At 45.7% G+C, this 25,243-nt stretch overlaps 1 protein-coding gene across 1 annotated transcript in view; it reads left to right on the top strand.

Moving 5' to 3' along the window:
* EFCAB6 (EF-hand calcium binding domain 6) overlaps positions 1 to 25,243 on the top strand; it is a gene marked incomplete at its 3' end in the record, with an annotated part of 228,542 nt that overhangs the window by 153,866 nt on the left and 49,433 nt on the right. Inside the window, exons 20-21 of the mRNA XM_036760831.1 lie at positions 1,205 to 1,323; positions 13,956 to 14,123. Coding sequence (XP_036616726.1) covers positions 1,205 to 1,323; positions 13,956 to 14,123 — 287 coding nt within the window. The remainder of the gene's footprint in view (positions 1 to 1,204; positions 1,324 to 13,955; positions 14,124 to 25,243) is intronic.

Raw genomic sequence — 25,243 nt, forward strand, 5'->3', positions numbered from 1 at the left:
TCTTTCAAGGCATTCTTCTCCTCATTGGCTTTTTGGAGCTCTTTTGCCATTTGGGTTAATCTATTTTTTAAGGTGTTATTTTCTTCAGTATTTTTTTGGGTCTCCTTTAGCAAGTCATTGATTTGTTTTTCATGATTTTCTTGCATCACTCTCATTTCTCTTCCCAATTTTTCCTCTAGTTCTCTTATTTGCTTTTCCAAATCCTTTTTGAACTCTTCCATGACCTGAGACCAATTTATATTTTTCTTGGAGGTTTTTGATGTAGGTTCTTTGACTTTGTTGACTTCTTCTGGCTTTATGTTTTGATCTTCTTTGTCACCAAAAAAAGATTCCAAAATCTGAGTCTGAGTTTGAATCCGTTTTCGCTGCCTGTTCATGTTCCCAGCCAACTACTTGACCCTTGAGCTTTCTGTCAGCTTATGACTGCTTGTAGAGTAGAGAGCACTTTGTCCCAAGCTTTAGGGGCTGTGCTGCTGTTTTCAGAGCTACTTCTACACAGCAAACTCTGCCACACCAGTGCTCCTCCTCCCCCAAGAACCGCCAACCCAGACCGTGACCCAGATCCAAGCAGGCTCTGCACTCCCATTCTGATCCACAGCTTAATTCTTCCCACAGGGTGGGCCTGGGGCCAGAAGCAACCACAGCTGGAGCTCTGAAAGCAGCCCCAGAGCTGTACCACTTCCATGCCCCTGGGCCTAGGGCTGACCGCACACTCTTTTCATCCCAATTTAGCAGTTTTTCTACTAATCTTCTCTGTTGTCTTTGGCGTTTGTGGGTTGAGAAGTCTGACAACTGCCACAGCTCAATGACTCAGGGCCCTACTGCCTGTTTTGCCTGGCTCCTGGTCTGGTTGGTCTTGGCACAGCCCATGCTGGGCTATGCTCCACTCTGCTCTGCTCCCAGTACAGTGCTATAGACCCTTCCTGGTGACCATCCAGGCTTTGCTGGGCTGGAGTCCTGCTTCCCTCTGCTATTTCATGGGTTCCACATGTCTAGAATTAGTTTAGAGCCATTTTTACAGGTGTTTGGAGGGAATCTGGGGGAGAGCTTAACCAAGTCCCTGCTTTCCAGCTGCCATCTTGGCTCCACCCCCCAGTTTTCATTTACCGAGCGTCAGCCTTTATGTCTCTATTTGTCTGAAGAGAAATTCTGACTTTCCCTTGCTCTTCTGAGTTCTGACTTAACCTGCTTTTTCATGTTGCAGAATTTTCTAGAAACTGACAATGAAGGCAACGGCATTCTACGACGCAGGGATATACGGAATTCTCTTTATGGGTTTGATATTCCTATCACACCAAGGGAATTTGAAAAGCTCTGGGCGAGGTAAGGAGATTCTCATGCCAGGCATTTTTCATTCTAACTGTTTCAGGCAACTTGTTACCATAGTGAATGAGTGAGTATTATTAGCATTTCCTCCATAGCATCAGTGGACCTAGGGAGCTAGAGACAGTTTTAGCTCCAGATAGATCTGGGACAGATATGTGATTTCATTGGTCTATGGAATTCTTGCTGAGGAAAGCTTCCTCCACTTATGTAGATGGTGGACTCCTTCTTGGCACACACATGTGTGTTTAATAGTATTTGCATCCTGTCCTTACAGAGAAACCTCCCATGGTCCACAGATCTCTTTCAGATAGACATAGTCTCAGTGTAAGGGACTCAATCAATGTTAGTTGTCTGAAGAAAAATGATACAGAGGTGAGAATACTGGCCCAGGAAGTCAGCAAACCTGCTCTCAGCCTCCTAGCACAGTTCCTGCTGACATACATAGGAGGAGGCAAGAGTCTTCCTTGCCTCAGTTACTTTGTCTGCAAAATGAAGAGGTTGGACTATATGATCTCTGAGATCTTCTTGTTGTCTGAGAGGTTACATTATCTGTCATATGTTCCCTCCAAGCTCTGACATCCCCTGTTCTAAGCTCCCTGCGAGCTTTGACATTTTATTTATGTCCCCAAACTGGGACCAGCATTTATGGGCTCCATTAATATTTGTCAAGTCCACATCTCTTTCATAATTCAGATTAGTTTTGGAAGTGTTATGGTAGAATGTCTATTCCTTTAAAACAAGGAATGTCAGAACTGAGAAACCCCTTAGAACAGGGAATATCAGAGCTGAAAGGCCTTATGGTATGGGAGAAATATCTGCTCTCTGGAAGGTAACCGTTGTACAATAGATACATATTTAGCACGATGCAGAAATTATAGAGGTAAAACCCTACATTTTCTTATTATGCTCAAGCATGGGCTCAATCCTCAGAAAACCTGACCCCTACTGGGACCCTCCCCAGCCCTCTCAGGGGCAGAATTATGGCCTTATGACAGAAAAGTTATTCTTTTCCATACTGCAGCCTTGTACCTTCCTCTTAGGCCATAAACGCCAGAGAGAAACAAAATCCACAATCTCCCCCTTCCTTCCATGTCATCAAATGGAACAAACTTAAAGAGAATCATGATCTCATACACCCCCTAGTAAACAACCTTCATCCAGCAAACCCTATAGGGAAACTAAGTCAAGTTACAGATGAACAACATTTAGTGGCTTCACAAGGGGGAGAATTTTCCAAGGATGTCACCAGGAGTCAGGGACAGTTGAGATTCTTCTTCCAGCCTCTTGTCTAGGGAATATTTGAAGCTTTCACAACAAGCTAAATCTTCACATCCCAAGGGACAGGTGTGATCAGGTGAGGTTAATATTAACCAAAATTTGCAGGAGAATGGTCCTGAGTCCCAAATAATAAAAGGAAATAAAAAATCATCACAACAGAACGGAGAACTTCAGAGCTTGGAGGCGTCTTTGAGCTGGGGCCATCGGGGTGCGGGTTGGGAAGACCTTCCCATGGTAACAGCATGGTGTTGTGGGTGTGGAGTTGGGAGAATGGGTGCCATCTTGGCCCAGACACTTAGCTCCTGTCTGAGTGAACCTTGGGTTCAGCCCTTTATCACTTTGCCTCTTTTTTTTTCATGTGTAAAATCAGACAAGCTTTGAGCTCCCAAGGGATTCTGGGGGCTGTTGGGATGAAAGCGGTTTGTAACCTCTAATGGGCTTTGTTAGAATAGTCAAGCCAGAAGAAACCTTGGTGATCATCTGGTCTGGCCTCATCATTCTTCTGAGGGAGCAACTGAGTCTCTAGAGTCAGTCAGTCAATAAGCATTGACTGTATTCATGCTGTTTCCTACAGTAGCCTTCTGCCTTCTTGTCTGGCTCTGTCCCCGACAGGTCTTTCCCTGCTCCTTTGTAGGGCAATGCCAGTGACTTGTTTCCCCAATAATGTGTAAGCTCCCTGAGGGGAGGCACAAGCATGTTTGGGGTTTCTTTTTCTGTTCAGAGCTTAGCCTAGCTTTAAGCTAGTTTTATAGATAAAGAGACTGACTCTCTGGGAGGAGGGACTTGCTTGCCTGCCCCGCCCTCCCCTGAGTTATCTACTCTCTGGGCTGTCCATGTACTTCCTCACTTTTCCTCCCAGTTCTCCAAGTCCAGGCTAAAATGTTGGCTGCGTTTCGAAACAAGTGGGCTGTTGTGGTTCCAATTTAGCAAGGCAGTGTGACATTCTTTCACACCCCTTTTTCTATTTCTCCTCTTTGGTTCCAACCCTGGGCCAAATTAGACTGCTTGTTCATTTGCTTCCCCTTTAATTACAATCAACAGTCCAATTTGCTGATCAGAAGAGAGGAAGTGTAGGACTGTCTGAAAGTTTCTGAATAGGAAATGATGGCAGACCATTGCCTCTGCAGCAGGGAGGGGACCAAGGAGCCACCCGGAGCACCAAAGGCTCTTGCTTTCTTTGTAGCTTTGATTTCAAAGGTGCCTGTGGGCACATCTGTGCTCTGTGCCATCTCCACTGTGAGGTCTTCCAGGATCCCTCCCTGGCTCCTCCTCCCCACAAAAGGGATGCCCCCCCCCCCAGTGTGCTTCAGCCCTCAACTTGTGGGTGTCAGTGTCAGGGAACAAGCCCTGGCTGAGGGAGCTCAAGTGGCTGTGAGCAAGTCTTTGTGGGCCTCAGTTTCCTCTTACAGAAAATGATGGTGCTGGACCAGGTGGCCTCAGAGGTGCCTTCTGGCTCTGGCTCCCATGAGGTGTCTTCACACGCATTCTTCATTTCTTTGCCACACTGGGTTCTGTTGACCTTTAGTTTCCCCTCAGGTCCCGGTACAGTATTGTGCCCCTAGTGGGGAGAGACCAGGATAAAAGTTTCCTGAATGAATGAAATGTACCAGCTCTTCACCCTACCTTGAAAGCTCACCAAGGCCAGCTTTGCTTTTGTTCTATGTCTCTGAGTCTGGGCTGTGCCATTCACTGAGCTGTGTGCCCTAGGGCAAGTCACTTAAGCCTCAGTTCCCCCATTCGTAAAAAGGGATAATAAGAGCATCTCCCTATCAAGGTCATTGTGAGAGTCAAAGGAGACAGTATTTGTAAAGCTTTTTGCAACTTTGAGGTGCTATATAAATACTAGTTATTACTGACATTATTCCAAGGAGCCGTGACTTTGTTGGCGTGGGTCTACCATGTTTTAGCAGATCATCTTTGTGGAGGAACTATTTCCTCCCCCCAATTCATCACCCAGTAACTAGCCTTTTCAGGCTGAGCCTTTCTCAGGGGTGAGGCTGGTCCTCAGGCCACCAGTGGGGCTGGTTCTTGAAGCCTCCCCAGCTTGGCATGGTCTGCCAGAGCTTGGGTTCCACTGGCAGAGCCATTTCAGCCCTTTTGGAATTGCCCTTCTAGGAGGCACAAGGCCAAGCTTTTGTGGTGACCCAGGAGGCCTCTAGGACCACATGCTGTAAGGAAATGGAACCCAGCTGTCTGGTTTCCTCTCGTTATAGATGACCAAGTGTCAGACAATATGCCAGATGTGTCATGGCCTCCATCACTGAGCCTCAGAGCTGGAAGGGACCCTGGAGGGCAGCTGGTCTATGCCCTGTGTGCCCCAGGATCCCATCTCTGGCATCCTTGAGCATGGAAGTCCCCAGCCAGCTGTCCAAGGCCATCCAGGCCACTGTGGGACTGTTCCAGTCATTAGGAAGTTTTTCCTGACATCAAACTGGAATCTAAATCTGCCTTTTGCACCTTTTCTTCCCCTCTGTCTTTGCTCCTAGTTCAAAAGGTCATAGATTTAAAGTCAGAAGAGAACTTGGAGGCCATTGGGTCCTCCCTGCCCCCTTTTATAGATGAGAAAATTGAGTGTTAGAGATGGAAGAGGGGGTGGGATCCCAGGGTGGGGAAGGAGGTGGTAGAGCCTCTCTATTGTCTCTGCCAAGGAAATCCTTGTGGGACCACACCTGAGAGTTCCAAACAACAGCAGGTTCCCTCAGGGGTCGGCGGGGAGAGTGTTGGGCTTCACACTCAGGCCTCTGACTCCACAGCCAGAGTGCTTTCCTTGGGACCACAAAGGAGGGAAGGAGTTCCCAAGCTCCCTTTCCCTTTTTGCATTCTAGCATTTATCCTGAGCAGCCCATTTGACAGAGAAGGAAGCTCTCAGAGAGATGCCCCAGGTCTCATGGACACTTAGGAGGTGGCAGAGATGCCAGGACTTTTCATCCCATGCAGTTGGGAAGGCATGCCCAGGACAGCTATTAACTGAGCCAGACTGTCTCAACCACTGGCTGTGACAGTTGAGTGTCTTGGTCTGGGGGGCCATGATGGCAGGGGCACTTTGCCTGACACATCTGTCCCACTGAGGGGTGACTTGGCTTCTTCCCCATATTCCACCCAATATTTGTGTGTAGACACTTAATCAAGGCCCTCTTATTCTCAGCCTGGGCTGCTTTTCTCTGATGATAAGAACATATCGCTTATTATTTTATTAATAATCATTAAAAAGCAAAACAAAACGTTTTCATTTAATCCAAGCATCAGGAAAAATAGGCTTGGGGTTGGGGTTAGGCTCCTGGCACAATGACCAAGCCTTGAGAGTTTTCTTTAGAAGTGGGGCTAGTCTAATGAGTGTTTTTATTCTAACCATTTTCGATTAAAAAAAGTGAGAATCCATCACTGAGGTAGGGAGCTGGCTCTGTGGGGATGAATGTTCAACATGTCAGGCTGGTGAACCAGAGCACCAATCCCATCCCATCCCATCCCGTCCTGTCCTGTCCCGTCCCATCCCATCCTGTCCCAATCCCATCCCATCCTGTCCCAATCCCATCCCATCCCGTCCCATCCCATCCCATCCAATCCAATCTAATCCACTAAACATTTAAAAAGTACCCACTGTGTTCCAGATGCTGAGAATACAAAGACAAAATCAAAACCCAAGTCAGTGCTTGCCCTCAAGGAATTCACATTCTGCTGAGAGCAATTGACATGTACATAAATATAAGCCACATTGAAATATGGTCAGAGAAGGGGATGCTGAGTGCCAGGGGTTCCAAGGCTGAGTCCACTCAGCTTGTCATAAGATCGTAGATTCAGAGCTGGGGGTGGGGTGGGGAGGAGCTGGGGCAGAGCCTAGCCCCAGGTCACACAGAGGCAGTATTTGAATCCAGCCCTTCAGACTCCAGATCCTCCTTAATGTTAGACCTTCTGTGTGCAGAGCCCTGGGCCAGGCCAGGCCTCTGGGAGACACAAAGGTTAGACTGGATTTCACAGATCCTGCCCTGCCGGGTCCTCCGAATTTATACCTGGAAACACAATCCCCAGTGATAAAGCCCCCTCCCCCCAGTGCTGAAGTGAAGCCAATCTCAGTTAGCTGGGCCTCTCCCGAGTTGCCCCAACTGCTCCAGTGTCTTGGCAAGATGCCCTCTGCTAGCCTTCTGTGCCCATGGTCTGCTCCCTCCTCACCTCTTGGCCTCTCACCTGACCAGATCCCCTGGCCATACCCTAATTGCTCCCAAGGAAAGAACTTGTCTGGGCCTGCAGAGAGCTTGAAGCTACCCAGCAGGAGAAAGGACCATTCCCCTTCCTCCTGCCCACCCACATCCCGGCCGGTTCCACTCATCCCCTTTCTCCTCTTGCTTCTCTCCTCAAGCACACACACTCTGGTCAAAGAGGGCCTCACAACCAACAAAGGACAGTCATTGGTGATCGATAGCAGGTCAGAGAGAGGAGGCTGGTGCCCAGAGGGGCCAGTCCTAGGGATGGGCAGGATTTCAGCAGGATGGAGAGCACTTTGGACCCCAGGAACAGCCCAAGTTAATGCAGGGTGGCCAGAAGTAGAAGGTGTGATGGGATCCTCTGATTCTGCCTCCCAAGGGGACAGTAGGCCTCTAACTTGGAGGGAGGGGAGGAGAAATTGAAGCAGCAGCAGGGACAAGAGTCAGGAGGCAGCTGGTGTCTGGAGCTTGGCTCCCCCTCCCCCTTTCTGAGCCTCAGTCTCCTCTCCAAGTCTCCTGCAACTCTATGATCTTATAAAGTGCCCACAGAGAGCTGGCAACATAACTGAGATTCAATCAAAGGATTCCTAAGATGTCATTGGAAATCCAAGTGCTGCCAGATTGTGAATGCCAGACCTTAAGTGTTTGCATTTTATTGGGTAGGTAATAGGGAGCCATGGAAGGCTGCTTAGCAGCTGGGAAGCAATTCAGTTTAAGTGAGATCAGCCAAAATGACTGTGAAAAATATTATACTATTTTATATCATTTTCTAATTTCAACCAGACCCAGAGCCTGATTTAATGAGTAACTGGATGAAGATCCAGGACCTGGGCTTCTTTGTTCTCTCTAAAAGTTTGCTCAGGCAATACCCTTACCTCTGTCAGCAAGGCCAGATCATTAAGGACATTACCCTAACCCCAAGAGAGATTACCTTGCTTAATATTCTACAGGTATATACTATGTTATGGAATGTAATGAGACACAGAGACGCTGGGCTGTAGTTTCAACTGACTTTTGTCAACATCCTTTACAACTCTATTCCATTAAGGAAAATCCTCTTCTTGTATCATGGTTAAACATACTTGGGGGTTATAAAAAATGAGGTAATACAGGCTTGCTAACTCTGCTAAAATAACGTATATAAGTTTTCTCATTGCTTTGTTCAGGTAGCCAGAGTTTATACTCTGACTCCTTGTACGTACAAGTAAGCTAGCTCCGCTATGCTTTAAGGGAAAATAATAAACAACATGGATTTTTCTATCACCTAGCTCTGTTGTTTCCTTCAACCAAATTTTCAGGTTTAACATGACCAAGGAGAGGGCCCTTGGCTTCTCCTTAGAGCCTCATGCTCCTTTGGCTGATGCTTTGTGTTGCCCTTCCTGGACTGTCCTTCCTCAAATGTTTAACTTCCACCATTAGTAAAAACGAACAAGCAAACAAACTCCAAATTCCTGTTTTTTGGAGTCCTCTGCCTTTGCTAATAGTGCCCAGGAGCCCTCCATACTCTTCCCTTTTATCGAAGAAAATAAAAGTCCTGAAAGTTTACTGAGTTTTGTGATAGCTAGGGTTGCCTCCTGGCAAGGGAGTGCCCCTGCCTTCTTCTAAGCACCCTTGGGTGAAGAAAGAGAACATCACTGTGGCCTTGAGAGTGCATGTAGGGGGAGGGAGGTGGCAAGCTGCTTGCTCTGTCAGACATCTGGACACTTCTCAGTATGTTTAGATTAGGCTGGCAAGCTGTCACCAGCCTTTGGGGTTTGCTGCATTGGATAATGCATCTCTGAGCCAGTGAGGGGCAAAGTGGAGATGTGGGTTCAGGCCTCCTGAGCCCAGGATGTCCAGGGTCCACGTGGGGCTCCATTCAATATAATTCAGAAGAAGCTGGAGAGCTAGCCCCTGGCGTGTCCAGGGGGGACCTGGCTTTGAGTAATGGAGGATTGTTTCAGTCTTTGGGTCCCCATCTAGCATAGGTCCTGGTACACAGTAGATTTTTAGTAGATGTAAAGCTTGCAGCTGTTTGTTCATGAGCTCACAGACTAAGCTGCAGGGTACCTGAGGTTTCCTAATCCAACCCCCTCATTTAAGAGTTGAGGAAATTGAGGCTCATGGAGTTAAATGACCTGTCTAAGACCATATGTTCTGAGCGGCAAACCTGGAATCCAGCCTGGTCCTGTGACTCTTGACCTGGCATTCTTCTTTTTTCTCTGTTGTTGTGTGTGTATATATATATATATTTTTTTTCCTTCTTCATATTTTATTATTTAATATTTTAGTTTTCAACATTGATTTCCACACGATTTTGAGTTACAAATTTTCTTCCCATTTATACCCTCCCCCCACTCCAAGATGGCATATATTCTGATTGCCCCTTTCCCCAGTCAGCCCTCCCTTCTGTCACCCTACTCCCCCTCCCTTATCCCCTTTCCCTTTACTTTCTTGTAGGGTAAGATAGATTTCTATACCCCATTGCCTGTATATCTTATTTCCCAGTTGCATGTAAAAAAACCCAACTTTATTTTGAGCATTTGTTTTTAGAACTCTGAGTTCCAAATTCTCTCCCCTCTTCTCTCCCCACTCCCTAAGAAGGCAAGCAATTCAACATGGATCACACATGTATCAATATGCAAAACACTTCCACAATAATCATGTTGTGAAAGACTAACTATATTTCCCTCCATCCTATCCTGTCCCCTTTTATCCGATTTTCTCCCTTGACCCTGTCCCTTTTCAAAAGTGTTTCCTTTTGATTACCTCCTCCCCCACTCTGTCCTCCCTTCTATCACCCCCCCTTTCTTATTCCCTTCCCCCTACTTTCCTGTGGGGTAAGAAACCCAATTGAGTGTGTATGTTATTCTCTCCTGAAGTCAAATCCGATGAGATCAAGATTCACTCATTCCCTGTCACCTACTCCCTCTTCCCTTCCAACAGAACTGCTTTTTATTGCCACTTTTATGTGAGATAATTTACCCCACTGTATCTCTCCCTTTCTCCCTCTCTCAATATATTCCTCTCTCACCCCTTAATTTGATTTTATTTTTTAGATATCATCCCTTCATATTGAACTCACCCTGTGCCCTCTGTCTATATATATGTACCATATATTCCCTTCAACTACCCCAAAACTGAGAAAGGTCTCATGAATCACACACATTATCTTTCCATGTAGGAATGTAAACAAAACAGTTCAACTTTAGTAAGTCCGTTATGATTTTTCTTTTTTGTTTACCTTTTCATGCTTCTCTTGATTCTTGTATTTGAAAATCACATTTTCTATTCAGCTCTGGTCTTTTTATTGAGAAAGTTTGAAAGTCCTCTATTTTATTGAAAAGCCATATTTTGCCTTGGAGCATGATACTCAGTTTTGCTGGGTAGGTAATTCTTGGTTTTAATCCTAGATCCTTTGACCTCTGGAAATCATATTCCAAGCCCTTCAATCCCTTAATGTAGAAGCTGCTAGATCTTGTATTATCCTGATTGTGTTTCCACAATACTCAAATTATTTCTTTCTGGCTACTTGCATTATTTTCTCCTGGACCTGGGAACTCTGGAATTTGTTGACAATATTCCTAGGAGTTTTCTTTTTGGGATCTTTTTCAAGAGATGATAAGTGGATTCTTTCGATTTCTATTTTACCCTCTGACTCTAGAATGTCAGGGAAGTTTTCCTTGATAATTTCTTGAAAGATGATGTCTAGGCTCTTTTTTTGATCATGGCTTTCAGGTAGTCCAATAATTTTTAAATTCTCTCTCCTGGATCTATTTTCCAGGTCAGTGGTTTTTCCAATGAGATATTTCACATTGTCTTCCATTTTTTCATTCCTTTGGTTCTGTTTTATAATATCTTGATTTCTCATCAAGTCACTAGTTTCAACTTGCTCCAATCTAATTTTTAAGGTAGTATTTTCTTCAGTGATCTTTTGGACCTCCTTTTCCATTTGGCTAATTCTGCCTTTCAAGGCATTCTTCTCTTCATTGGCTTTTTGGAGCTCTTTTGCCATTTGAGTTAGTCTATTTTTTAAGGTGTTGTTTTCTTCAGTGTATTTTTCAGTATTTTTTTGAGTCTCTTTTAGCAAGCCATTGACTTGTTTTTCATGGTTTTCTCGCGTCCTTCTCATTTCTCTTCCCAATTTTTCCTCTACTTCTTTAACTTGCTTTTCCAAATCCTTTTTGAGCTCTTCCATGGCCTGGGACCAGTTCATGTTTTTCTTGGAGGCTTTTGTTGTAGGCTCCTTGACTTTGTTAACTTCTTCCATCTGTATGTTTTGGTCTTCTTTGTCACCAAAGAAAGAATCCAAAGTCTGAGACTGAATCTGGGTGTGTTTTCGCTGCCTGGCCATATTCCCAGCCAACTAACTTGACCCTTGAGTTTTTCAGTGGGGTATGACTGGCTGTAGAGTTTAGGGAACTATGTTCCACCCTTGGGGGGATGTGCCAGCTCTGCCACACCAGCACTCTTCCTCCCCTAAGAACCTGCCAACCAGGGTGGCAACCCAGATCCAAGCAGGGCAAAGCAAGAGAACCTGCCTCTGCACCAACAAAGCACTCTCTGCACTCCCGCTCTGATCTGCTGCTTGATTGTTTCCACTGGGTGAACCAGGGACTCTGGAAGCAGCTGTAGGAGCTTCCTGGTGCTGCTGCCGCCGCCACCACTGCAGCACCACCTCTGCCACTCCCAGGGCTGGGGCCAGACTGTTCTCACCTGATCCAGGAGTTTTCCCACTAACCTGCTCCATAGTCTTTGGCGTTTGTGGGTTGAGAAGTCTGGTAACTGCCACAGCTCAGCGATCCATGGCCCTAAGGCCTGCTCTGCCTGACTTCTCATCTGGCCATTCCTGGCTTGGCCCACTCTGGGCTGTGCTCCGCTCCCAGCATGGTGTGATAGACTCTTTCCAGTGACTGTCCAGGCTGTCCTGGGCTGGAGACCTGCTTCTCTCTGCTATTTCATGGGTTCTGATGCTCTAGAATTTGTTCAGAGCCATTTTTACAGGTGTTTAGAGGGATTTGGGGGAGAGCTTAAGTCAGTCCCTGCTTTCTAGCTGCCATCTTGGCTCCACCCTGACCTGGCATTATTCTTACTCTGCATCTCATCAGGTCAGGGAATGTGTACCAGGGTGAGATGCTGCAGTAACAGGATGTCAGCAGACATAGCCATTGCTTGCCCAGAAGGTCAGTAAGGTGAGGCTGCCTTTAGTGAACTCATGGGCCTGGCCTGGGGTGGCTGTGAAATTAAGGGAGGGGGCAGGCTGTTGCCAGAGGAGCTGGTAGCTTACGTCCGAGGTCTTTCCATGAAAATAGACTTTTCCTTTTGTGTTTTTTGAAGGCAGATTGGCAATTTGCCTTGAAAATTTTATAGAAACCATTCTATTCTGTTGGAATAATACTGGGAAATCAGATGCTCTGGAAACTGTGGTATTGAATGGAGAGGAATGCAGAAAAATTCAGTAGTGGAAAATGAGATTAGAGTCTGGCCAGTGTCCTTCAGCTCTCCTTCTCCTCTCTGTCCTCCAAGTTTTGTGAAACTAGAGAGGAGGAGTCTCACTGTTCTTGAACCAAATTACAAGGACACCATAATCTAGAGACAGAGGGATCTGAGATCCTCTTATTTTACAGACCAGAAAACTGAGGCCCAGAGAGGTAAGTGATGTGCCCACATTGACAGGCTCATCACAGACAGACAGAAGAGACCTCAGAGGGCATCAGGTTTAATCACCTTATTTTTTTCATTTTTGTTATTGTTTAGTTGTTTCAGTCACGGTCAACTCTTCTTAACCCCACTGGGGGTTTTCTTGGCAGAGATACTGGAGTGGTTTGCCATTTCCTTCCCTGGCTCATTTTACAGATGAGGAAACTGAGGGTAAAGTGACTTGTCCAGGGTCACACAGCTAGGAAGTGCCTGATGCTGTACTTGAACTCAGGAAGATGAGTCTTCCTGACTCTAGGTCCAGTGCTCTACCCACTGTGCCACCTTCCTTTATTTTGCAGAGAGGGAAAATGAAGCCCATGGAGCTCATAGGCCTTCCCTGAGGTCACACAGGTAGTCAATGGCTTTCTTGAGTCTAAACTGGAATTTGAACCCAGGGCGACTTGTTTGTTTATTCAAGGCAGTTTGTTTTGGGTTTTTTTGCTTTGGTCTGTAGAAGTCCTCACTCTAGCCTTCGATATTCTCCATGGAAAGGACTCAGAAATTATCTGTTAAATGAAGAAAGGACTCTGGTTTTCCATTCTGTCTTACAAGTATGTTGGGTGAGATAATGGAGCCATCGAATCAAAGGATGACGTTTTGGGGGGACTTCCCACTTGTAAATGTCAGAGCATCTTATGAGCTACCAACTGTGGCCTGGCCTAGTGGCCAGAGGGCTGGGCATGGAGTCAAGAAGGTCTGGGTTCAGATCCTGCCTTTGACACTCACTCTAAGCCCTGGGACAAGTGAGCATCAGGCAGCTCAGTAAAATTGACCTACTACTTGGTCTACTAAAATTATCGACTAATAACACAACCTGTCTAGTAATACTAATGTCTGCTAGTACCAACCCAGCCCTTGGTCTTTGGTGGTAGGGTCAGAGAGTATGGGTGTGAAAAATGACCAGAGGACAGGACAAGTGGGTAGAAGGCCAGGGTTCCACTCTCTGCTCAGTCAGCTAACACACTTTCTTACTTTTGTGTTTTTCTTCTTGGTCTTCAGCTGTAAAATGAGGGAGCTGAACTAGCTCCACAGGTCCTTAACCAGGGGCCCTCAGGCTTCAGAGAGGTGTGTGAATGTAGATGGAAAAATTATGTATTTATTTTAAAATAATTGAGTTTGTGATCTTTTATATTTTAATTTAACCATTTTAAAATTTACCAGACTGACTACAAAAGGGGTTCGTGACATACAAAAAGGTTAAGAACCCATGGACTAGATGGTTTCTAGCATCCTCTAACAGCTCTGCCATCTCCTGTTCTCAGGCCTCTCCCAGCTCTGACATCCTCTGTTCTAAGGACCCTTCCAGCTCTGCCATCCCGTCTTCTCAGGACCCTCCCATCTCTGCCATTCCCTGTTCTAAGGTCCCTCCCAGCTCTGCCACTCCCTGTTCTGCCTTTCTCCCAAAGAGGCAAAGTTAGGAAAGCCTTTCTCTGTACCTCCTTTAGATAGTGACTGGAAGTTTTCTTTTCACAGATATGACACCACTCAAAAAGGGTATGTTACTTACCAAGAATTTTTGAACCGATTGGGAATTGAGTATTCCCCTTCCATCCATCGGCCGTACGTGGTGGATCATTTCAACTTCATGGGCCACTTCACGAAGCCTGAGCAGATACTGGAGGAGACCAGGGAGCTGCAGCAGTACTTAGAGGCTGCCAGGCCACCCAAGTAAGTGCCTGAGCTAAGAGTGAATGGGCAGGGGATGGGAGCCTCGATGTTGTGAGGAGTGTTCCTGCTCTGTCCCCAGCTCATCCCAGGGCACTTATTTACCCAGTGAGCATGCCCCTCCTCCATGCCCCCAGTCATGTGAGTCCCTCACTGTCCCCTCCCTGATATCTAAGCTGTCCTCAAGCCCTCTGCCCAGTGTCTCAAACTCATCCCCCACCTCTGCTCCAGCTTCCCTGGTTCGGGTCCTCCTCTCCCCTACTGCAGCACCCTTCTGACCCATCTTCCTGCCTCCAATCTCCTTTCTCCTGGTCTATCCTTTGTTGTTGTTGCTGTTTGTCCTTCATTTGGGACTGATGACATCACAGGGTAATGGAAGGCCCATGTGCTAATACATGACAGGCCATGACCATCTTCTGCTCCAAAGTCCACTGCCTCAATTTCCTCAGCTGTTAGATGGGGAGGGGTGGGTTTGGAGGCCCCTTCAGGCTTGGAGCCTATGGTCCGATCGTGTTTCACTGGCTCCTTGTACAAACTCATGGGTCTGGTATTTAAGGCTCTCCCCCACCAGGAGGTGGCGACTTTTCTGATTACTCTCTTTCCTTCACTCTCTGCTCCATTTCATGAACATTTATCTAGACAAAGGAGGACAGAAAAGGAGGATTATGTGTGAGACCAGGGATGTGTAGTTCAGACAGTTTGTTTTTGAAATGAATGTTAAATTTACCCCCATAACTCAAACATAACCTTGAGTGTCTATACTCCCCTCAATTTGTCTGTCTTTAACAGTGTTTCACTGATATTTTCTTTTTCTTGGCTATCCCTGCCTCAATTTCCTCTGTAACTCTCCTCATACAGAAACAGAAACCCTCCCTGAGAGCAAACCCTTCTACTTAGGATAATAACAACAGCACATACTTATCTAGCACTTTACAAATATATCTCATTTGAGCCTCACAACAGCCCTGGCAGGGAGCTTCTATTTCCTCCCCATTTTACAGATGATAAAAGTGAGTCAGACAGAGATCATGTGACTTGCCCAGGCTCCCACAGCTGGTAACAGTCTGAGACTAGATTGGAATTCAGGTCTTCCTCAGTGCAGGCCTGGTGCTTCCTCCCCAGATCCATACATTGGCATGTCTGAAAATCTTTGTTTGCTCTTCTATCTCCAGGCCACCCCAGCCCTGGCCAGAGGTGGGAAGAAGCTTTATCATCAGCCTGGTGTTCATTTCCTTACAACCCTCTGTGGGGAGATTCTTGACATTCCCATTGGTGTGGTTCTGTGACTTGCTTATAGTCAGAGAGGTAGTAGATTGCAAGGCCGAGCACCGCACTGGGTCCTTTGCTTCTCATTCTGCCCGAGAGCCCATTCTGACCTTCATGTCATGTCACTGCCATCTTAAACTCCCAGGTGTTTTTCACAGCCAAGCCTTTCCCGCCATGGTGGTTTTTACCCTTGTCCCCTATACTTCAGGAATTCAGATTTCAAAGTGATCAGAGGAAAGACTGATACAACACAACCCTATGACAGCAGGGTCTAAGAAAATGAAACACCCAACTCCAAAGACACCTGGTCAGGGACAAGTTGGACCAGCTGCACTCTGACCCCGTCCCTCCTCGCAGCTGACGGTCTCTGACTCGGGAACCGAGTACCTGGAGAGGGAGAGGTTGTAAACTCCCTCCCCTTCATGGGTCAGGGTGACCTTTGGGAAGTACATTTGAGACAGGGGTTGCACGAGACCTCTGAAGCACCTTCTGGCTTTCAAGGTTGGGTGAGTCTTTGAAGAACACCAGGGGGAGAAAGGAGCAGAAGAAGAATGTAGTGAGTGTACACCTGGAATGCGTTGGCTCAGACTCCCACCCAGCAACAGAGAAATGAAACCTGGAGCGGTCGAAAACCTGGAGGCAGAAGGAGCGGCATCCCTGGTATCCATCTCCCAGGCTGTGAGTTGAGCCTGCCCGGAGCCCGGAGCTCTCGCCCTCGGCTCTTGCACCGATTGGGGACTGAGGCTGTAGGAAGTAGATGCCTCGTCTCTGCCGCGGTTCTTCAATCTCCCCACCCCTTCTAGGAGCTCATTTGGCTGGCCACATCATTGCCAAACACCCTCCTCCAGGACTCCCCTCCCTGTCCTAAGTGTCTTCAGCACCTGCTCCTGGGGTTCCTCTCCACCCCAATGTCTTCGGTGCCTTCTAGGACTCTAGTGATGGCCGAGGCACCTATGGATGGAATGATGGACTCGAAGTCAGAGGGACCCAGGTTCAGCCGAATCCTGCGTCAGACACAGCAGCTGTGATACTGGCAATCACTCCACCTCTGCCTCATTCCATCATCTGTAAAATGGGAGTCATGAAAGCATCCCCCCCTCCCAGGGTGATTGTGAGGATAAATGGAGGTGAAATGGGTAAAGCACTTTTCTAACCCTATCGCCCTCTGCAAGTGCTGGCCATGACGAGGGTGACGCTGATGACGCTCCTTCAAACGTCTGACCTCGCTCTTCATCAGCCTTTCACATTCTAGGACTCCACCTCCACTTTATCTCTGCTGTCCTTGGCCTCACTCACACCCCAGTCCAGAGCTCTGGGGATTTCCGCCGACCACACCCTCCTGCCTCTCCCGGAACCGCTTTACCCTTATTGGGAAGGAGGGAACCCCGGAGGCAATACTGATCATAATAAATTGTCCATTTTCTTTCTTCTTAAGCTTTTATAGTCTAACTTGGTGTTGCCTATGGCAGACATCTTTCATTAGGCAAGTAAGTCAAATGTTTAGGGCAGCTGGGTGGCACAGTGGATAGAGCGCTAGTTCTGGAGTCAGGAGGACCTGAATTCAGATCCTGCCTCAGACACTAGGTGTGTGACCCTGGGCAAGTCACTTCACCCTGCTTGCCTCAGTTTCCTCATCTGTAAAACGAGAAGGAAATGGCAAACCACTGCAGTATCTCTGCCGAGAAAACCCCAAATAGGGTCAGGAAGAGTTGGACATGACTGAAAATGACTCAACAAGAGAAGTTGAATGTTTGCCTCTAGAGGTGCTTTCTGGGCTCTTTCATTCTCACTGGAGCAGTTCATTTAACTTAGTCTGACATCTGGATGACATTGCTGTAGTCGGTGTCAATGTCATTTCTGTTGTCAGTTTCTCATTCTTTATAGGTCGCTCTGGCTCAGAAAGCTTCAGGGCTCCAATTGCCACTAGGAGAAAAGACTGAGCGCTGTTCTAGGGCAATTACAGACTCCTCCCCCTCCTGAACCTCACATTCTAACCAAACTAGTACAGCTTCCATATGGGAAAGTCTAGTTGGCTGTCCCTGTGCCTGGGCGCCCTCTTCCTCTTGGAAGACCAGCTCTGAACCAGGCCTTTCCTAATCTCCTCCCTCCCCCGCCTCCCCCAAGAATTAATGTCCTCTGCCCAAATGATTTTTTAATTTCTTTTGTGTCTATTGATATGTTTTTATCTATGTTCCTTTGGTCTCCAACTCCCAATAGAGTGTAAGCTCCTTGAGGGCGGGGCATTTTCTTTTCACTTTTATAACCCCCCTGAGCCTAGAACAGTGCCTGGTTCAGGTAGGCCTGAATAATCACTTGTTGCATGGAATCTACCTGAATTTGTGTACTCAGTGTGGAGTTAAATAACCAATAAAAACATTTTAGCTCAACATGGTGGGCAGAGGTCATACAGAGAGATGTTGTGGAATTAGAAATGGAAAGATTTAGAAACTGATTGGACACGTGGGATGGGGGAGAGTGAGAAATGCAGGATAATGTGAGATCACAAATCTGGAACATTCTTTACTTTCAGAGGCTTGCTTAAATCTTCCTCAAGGAAATGCTCAAATCACTCTCAGGAGTTAACATTCTCTAAGTACATCCATGATACTTTCAGGAGCAAGTCCTAACAGCTAAGAGCATCAGGGAAGACTTCCCATAGGAAACAACAGAGCTGAGCCTTGAAGGAAGCTGAAGTATTTTAAGAGGTGGAGGTGAGGCAGGAGTGCACATCAGGCATGGGATACTGTGGCCAATGGCACAGAGATGATAGATGGGATGCCAAGTTGAGGGATAAATAAGTTGATGAGTTTGGCACCTGAACATGGAGCTCTCTGGCCCATTCATGAGATAAGAAAGCAGGAACTCCATTTCTGTGCTAGGTCCAGCCCTAGGCCTTAGTCATTCATCTCTCTTTCTTCCTGGATCAGGGATAACCAGAGTATTAATGGAACCAACAGAGGAAGGCAGGAATGAGTCGCCATTGGTCTGAACCAGAGAGGGGAGAATGTGGGTCAGCTGGGAAGGCTGGTGGACTGGGAGGAAGAGTAGAACTGGGAGAGATGAGGTACAGCAGGAGACCATGAGGGTGGGGTATGTGGAGGTGCTGAGAGGGCAACATGACTGAGGTTGAGGTACTTCCTGCGCAGGCAGGTAATTCACAACCAGCTTAGACAAGGTGGTAGACATTTCTGGGATCTTGTCATCTTATCTGTGTGGTGAGACAGGAACATAGGAGTGATCCTCCAGGGTCCCTGGGGTCCTGCTCCACTGGGTCTTAGAGCTGTCATCTAGGGTCTGCTCATGCCCTCGTCCATCTCTGCAGCCCCAGAAGCTGACACCTACATGTGGCACCACCTGCCAGTCACAAATCTAAAGCTGATAGTGTTGGAGGTGGGAGGACAGGTGGGCCCCAGGCACTAATGAATTTCTCCCAGTCTCAGTCATCTCCCAAGGCCATGTGCCCAGTGATACCTGAGCATGGGATGTTAGACTGCTCTGTGTGCTGCCCATGTTGGTCTGGGAGGTCCCAAATAGCATCAGAACATCAGGGGCTTTAGAACGCTAGTTATGTCCCTCTCTTTTATGATCTACACTTGTGTCCATATTCTGTGGTGTCATTACACATCTTTTTTCTTTCTCATCAGAAGAATTTATATTTGTGTCATAAAATTTTTTTGAGAATATATCCCTGCTGAGCCAACCTTCTCTGTTGAATTTTAGTCCAAAATGGCCTTATGTGTCTTTTTCCTTCACTTTGAAACCTGCGCTCCCTAAACCCAGGACATAGGTATGCCTGGAATCACAGACTCCTGGAGTTAGAAATGACCAAAGAGATTGTTGAATGAGAGGATCATCACATCTCAAGTGGGAAGGAATGGTGAATCCCCTCATTTTTACAGATGAGAACACTGGGGCTCACACAGGGGGAGTGACTTGCCTGAAGTGGACTAGGGGATCCAACCCAGGCTTTTTGACTCCCAGTCAAGGGCTCTTCCTGCTATATTCCATGCTGTCCCACGCCTGCCCCCAATTCTGCATTGTATGTTCATGATCAGAATCGTGTTGATGCTATGCTGCATGAACAGGGTCCCCTCTTGTGAATTGCCCAAACTGTGAGCACAGAAATCCAGAGACAGGACAATCCTCGACCATGACACTGTGACAAAAGAATTCAGAATGTTCCTGAGGGAGAGCATAGTCTGTGGCTAGACTTGGACCATTTAGCTGTGTCTGGTCATGGTCAGGCCACATTTGGAGTATTGGGTCTTATTTTAGAAACCAAATTTAAAAAACAATTAAAAATCTGGAGCACCCCCCACTCCAAAGGTCACTCAGAATGGGAAAGAAGCTGTCTTACTCTAGAATCAGTCCGAGGACCTGGGGTTGTGTGGCCTAGAGAAGACTCAGGGTGAGACATGATCACTGTGTTTTGCAATCGGAGGATCTGCCCAGGGAAAGAGAGATACCATGCATTTTGCTTGGCCCAAGGGCGAAGAACTAGGAACAATGGGGGTGGGCCTTGAGTCCCTAGAGCCTAACCCTTCTCATTTTACAGATAGGGAAAAAGAGACTCTGGTAGAAGTGACAACTTGTGCTGTCTCAGGCTGTGCCATGGGAGCAGGGCCCAGATGACACCTGGGGTCCCTTCCAGCCCTGGGGTCCCTTCCAGCCCCGGTGTCCAAGGAGCCCCTGGATGTTTGTCACAAATGGGAAGTTCTTGGCATTGTGACTTCTTCCTGACTTACAACTTCTCAGTCCCTTGCTCTGCTTACATATTTCCTTCTGCAAGAGGAATAATTACTGCCTGGAAACCATGGCTTCGTCCAGGAAACGTTGAATGCCTCAATTTTCTAAAAATATGGATCTCAGAATTGTTTTGATTTTCTGCCGTCATTTGCTTTCATTTTGAAGGATTAAGTGGAAGATAATAGTAGTGGTGAAGAGAGAGCTTTGTGCAGCCTGAGATAGAGCGTACCTGGAGCACACACACCTGTGGGGGCTTCTGTGGGGGGGCATGCCCCCAGAACGAACAGCCCCCCAGGAGATCGTGGTGCTTGAGTTGGTGTGGTGTCTTTTTTGGGCCATTGTGTGTGTGTGTGTGTGTGTGTGTGTGTGTGTGGGCACGCCCCCAGAACAAACAGCCCCCCAGGAGATTGTGGTGCTTGAGTTGATGTGGTATCTTCTTGGACCATTGTGTGTATTTGTGTGTGTGTGTGTGTGTGTGTGTTCGTGTGTGTGTTCATCTATTTTTTTCTCAATTTTAATTTTTAATTCTGAACTTACACACACAAGGGCATTTCCATACTCATGGCAGAATACAAAAAGAAGATTTTCTAAGAAACCATGAATCTCCATTTCATCCCCCAGCTTTCAAAAAAAACCAAGTGTATAATTCTACACATCACTTTGAAGACGACTGCTTTTTTCTGCATCTCTGAACATCCTTCTGTTCAGGCCCCTCCCCTCTCTTCTTGGCAATCGCTGTTGCTAACCTCTCCTCTTCCTTCCCCACCCCCGATGAAAAAATGAGACAAAGAAACAAAGTCGAGCAAAATACATTCCCCAATGTGGCCACGTCCAAAGCTCTGAGTCTTTTTGTACCTGGCTTCTGTCTCCTCTTTCTGGGTTGGGAAGAGGGGCAGCCTGCTCCATAGACCTTCCTCCTTATACATGACTGGTCATAGTGATCCTAGAATCTTCATTCTCTCCGGTGGATTTTCTTGACAATGCTGCTCTTCTTGTATTCTTGGGTCTGCCCACTTTCCTAGGCAGCATCCGTTCATACTGTCCAGCATTCTCTGAAATCATCTCTTTTTTCATGAAAAGAAAAAGATCTCATGCCCTTTTATTGGTTGGTATTGAGGTCATATTGATACGTTTTAACTGCATGTGCCTTACCTCTCCAACTAGACTGGAAGCAGTTGGAAGATAGGGTTGGGTCTTTTTCATCTTTGCCTTCCTTCCCCCAGAGCCCAGTGTTTCAGGTTGTCTGAAATGTAGTTGTTGCTCAGCAAGTGCTGATTTCTTTTATTACCCTGTCATTTATCACCCCTCTCATTACTACTCCCCTAGTGAACAATTTTTTTTTAAAATGAAAAAAACAAAGCTCTTAACATACTCTAGTCTAGTCCAGCAAAACAAATTCCAATGTTGGCCATGACTAGAAATGCGTGTCTCCTTCAGCATTTTGAGTTCATCCACTCTCTGCTATGAGGTCTGTGTTGTGTTTCATCTTTGGTCTTTTGGTCATGTGGTGGGTTCATCATTTTGTGGATCAGAATTTGTTCCAAAGTGTCTTTCTCTATTAATATTGGTGTTATCATAGACATTGTTCTTTTTGCTTTGTTCTCTTTGTTCTGCATCAGTTCATAAAAATCTTCCCAGTTTCCTCTGAAGCTGTCCATCATTTCTTATGGCACAGCAATGTTCCCTTATGTTTATATACTACAACGTGTCTAGCCATTACCCAAGAGGAGGATTAGGCAACAGGTCCTCCTCTCTCGCCAACTCCCCATACTTTCCAATTTTGGGTTACCATAGATAGAGCGGCTGTGAATATTTTTGTACATATGGGGGTCCTTTTCCTCTTGCTTTGATTTCTTTGGGGTGGAGAAGTAGTTTCACTGGGTTAAGGGGCATGCACATTTGAATAATTTTTTGGTCATAGTTATAAATTACTCTTGAGAATGGCTGAACGAATTCACGGTTCTACCGGTTTTGTGTGATTATTTATGTCTGTTTTCCTATGGTCCTTCTGACATTTGTCATTTTCCTCTTTTGTTATCTTTGTTAATCTGATGTGTGTGAGGTAGAACTTCAGAGTTGCTTTAATTATTAGTGATTTTGGACTTTTTTATATGATTGCTGATAGTTTGCATTTCTTCCTTTGAAAAATTGTCTATTCACATCCTTTGCTCATTTATATATTGGGGAATGGCTCTTAATCTTAGGAATTTGTATGAGTTCCTTGTATATCTTGGTAATGAGACTTCTATTAAAGAAATTTGCTGCAATGATCTCCCCCTAATTACTTATTTTCCTTTTAACTTTAACTACATTAGATTGTGCAAAACTTTTAAAATTTTATGTAATAGTAATACTAGCTAACATTTATATAGTGCTTACTGTATACCTGGAACTGTGCTAAGCACTTTACAATTATAATCTTATTTGATCTTCACAATAATTCTAGGAAGTAGGTGCTGTTTTTATCCCCAGTTTACTGAAGCAAACAGGGTTAAGTGACTTGCCCAGAGTCACACAGCTAGTAAGTTTCTGAGGCTGGATTTGAACTCAGGTCTTCCTGACTCCAGACCTGGCACTCTACCCACTGTGTCACTTAGTTAAAGTTGTCCACTTTATTTTGTGATCCTCTCTATTGCTTTTTCAGTCAAGAATTCTTCCTCAGCTTATAGATCCAATTTGTTTATAACATGACCATATATCCATTTGGAGCTTATCCTTGGTCTAAATCCATTTTCTGCCAGCCTGCTATCCAGTTTCCCAGAAGTTTTTCTTTAATAGGGAGTCTTTCCCCCAGTAACTACAACAGGGTGGGAGAACCTTCGGCCTCTGGGCCACACATGGCCTTCTAGGTCCTCGGGTGTGGCCTTTTGACTGAGTCCAAGTTTTACAGAACAAATCCTTTTATTAAGGGGATTTGTTCTGTGAGGCTTAGATTCAGTCAAAGGGCCACACTTGAGGACCTAGAGGGCTACATGTGGCCTCAGGGCCACAGGTTCCCCACCCCTAAACTAGAATCTTGGGTTTAGCAACCATTATGCTAATGCTGTATGTCAAATCTGTCATACTGATCAACTTCTCTATTTTTAACCTGTACCAAATCACTTTATGGTTACTGCTTTGTAATACAGTCTGATTTCTGGCATTGACAGAACCCCTTCCTTCCTACTTTTTTTCATTATTATCCTTGAGATTCTCAACTTTTTGTTCCTTTGCATGAATTCGATCATTATTTTTTCTAGCTCTATAAACTATCCCTTTGGTAGATTGATTGGTCCAGCTCTGGATAATTAAATTAATTTAGGGTATTATTCTTGTTTTTTTTTTCCTTTTTTTTGGCAGAGCAATTGGGGTTAAGTGACTTGCCCAAGGTCACACAGCTAGTACATGTGTCAAGTGTCTGAGGTTGGATTTGAACTCAGGTCCTCCCGACTCCAGGGCCGGTGCTGTACTCACTGCACCACCTAACTGCCCCATATTCTTGTTTTTATTATATTGGCTTGAGGTACTCCTGAACAATTAATATTTCACCAATTATTTAGTTCTGTATTTTATTTCCACAAAGGGTGTTTTATACCTAAATTCATATAGTTTCTGGGTGAATCTTGGTAGATAGACTCCCAAATATCTCATACCTTCTGTAGTCATTTTGAAATGGCAGTTCCTTGTCTAGCTTTTCTTGCTGAGTTTTGTTAGCAATATACAGGAATGCTTATGATTTATGTGGAATTGTCTTGTCATTTCTTGTGGCACAATAATACTCCATTAACGGCAGCTAGTTGGCACACTGGATAGAGCACTGGGCTTGGAATAAGGAAGACTTATCTTCACGAGTTCAACTCTGATGCTCAGATACTTCCTAGCAGTGTGACCTTGGGCAAGTCACTTAACCCTGTTTGCCTCTGTTTCCTTAGCTATAAAATGAGCTGGAGAAGAAAATGGCAAACACTCCAATATCTTTGCCAAGAAAATCCCAGTTGGGGTCACAACTGAAACAACTGAACAACAACCCCCCACATTTTATTCCCCCTTTAGGGTCAGGAAGTTTGTTTTGCTTGCAAAACAATTCCCTTTCTGGCATCACCCTTCTTAACTATCCAAACTCATGCTTCTTTCCCTTTTTAATTTTATGTCTTTCTTCACCAAATTTCTGTGTGAGTGCATGCCTGTGTTTGGTCCTACTTTGCCGATTTCAGATAAGACTCAGGTTCACCTAAAGCAAGGGTGGGGAACCTGTACCATGTGGCCCTCTAGATCCTCAAGTGCAAAAAGGATTTTTGGTCCTAATACCTGTGCTTCCCCTGCTCACCTTCCTCTCTGTTTATACGCTCTTCTTCTCATATACCCAAATTATGAGAAGTAGTAAGTTCCATGCCCCCTGGTTGAATGAATGAATGAAGGAAGGAATAACAGCCAATGAGTTGCTTTCCTGCCCCACTTGGGGCTGAGGTTTCCTCATCTCCACCATGTGGAGGCTGCACTAGATACCTCTGAGGTCCATTACATCTCTAGGTCTGAAATCAGCATGAGTCCAAATCCTGACCTCTGTTAGTGGCTTTCAGAGAACCAAGGAGATTTAGAGCAACCCCCTTGTTTTTATGCAGAGGTAAATTGAGACTCTGAAAAGGGAAGTGACTTGACCAGGTTTACATGGAGAATTAATCACAAATCTGGGACTACCAGTCAGCCTGGGCTTACAATCTACATTTCTTTATTAATGTGACTGGATGCCTTGAATATGCATGTCGGATATAAGGGCTTTATTTTGCTTCTTTTGGGAAGAGGCAGTGGGAAGGATAGAAAAATAAGTTCTTATTAATTGAAAAACTGAAAATTCAAAAGAAAAAAATTGGTAAAAAATTTTAAAAGAAAGAAAATGGACTCTGCACATTCAAGGCATTTCTCCATTTCAACTCCACGACAAGGACTTGTACATACAGCCCTCCCTCTTCAAAAGAGCCCCGGGTGAGAGAGATGGCAAGGATTTGATGGGTGGGGAAACTGAGGCACAAAGGCAAAGCGATTGACTTTTCTAAGGTCACACACACAGCCAGCCAACTGCACAGCCAGGGAGCTTTCCATGGTGC

The sequence above is a fragment of the Trichosurus vulpecula genome, chromosome 5 (genome assembly GCF_011100635.1).
Source record: "Trichosurus vulpecula isolate mTriVul1 chromosome 5, mTriVul1.pri, whole genome shotgun sequence".
In the NCBI taxonomy this organism is placed as follows: domain Eukaryota; kingdom Metazoa; phylum Chordata; class Mammalia; order Diprotodontia; family Phalangeridae; genus Trichosurus; species Trichosurus vulpecula.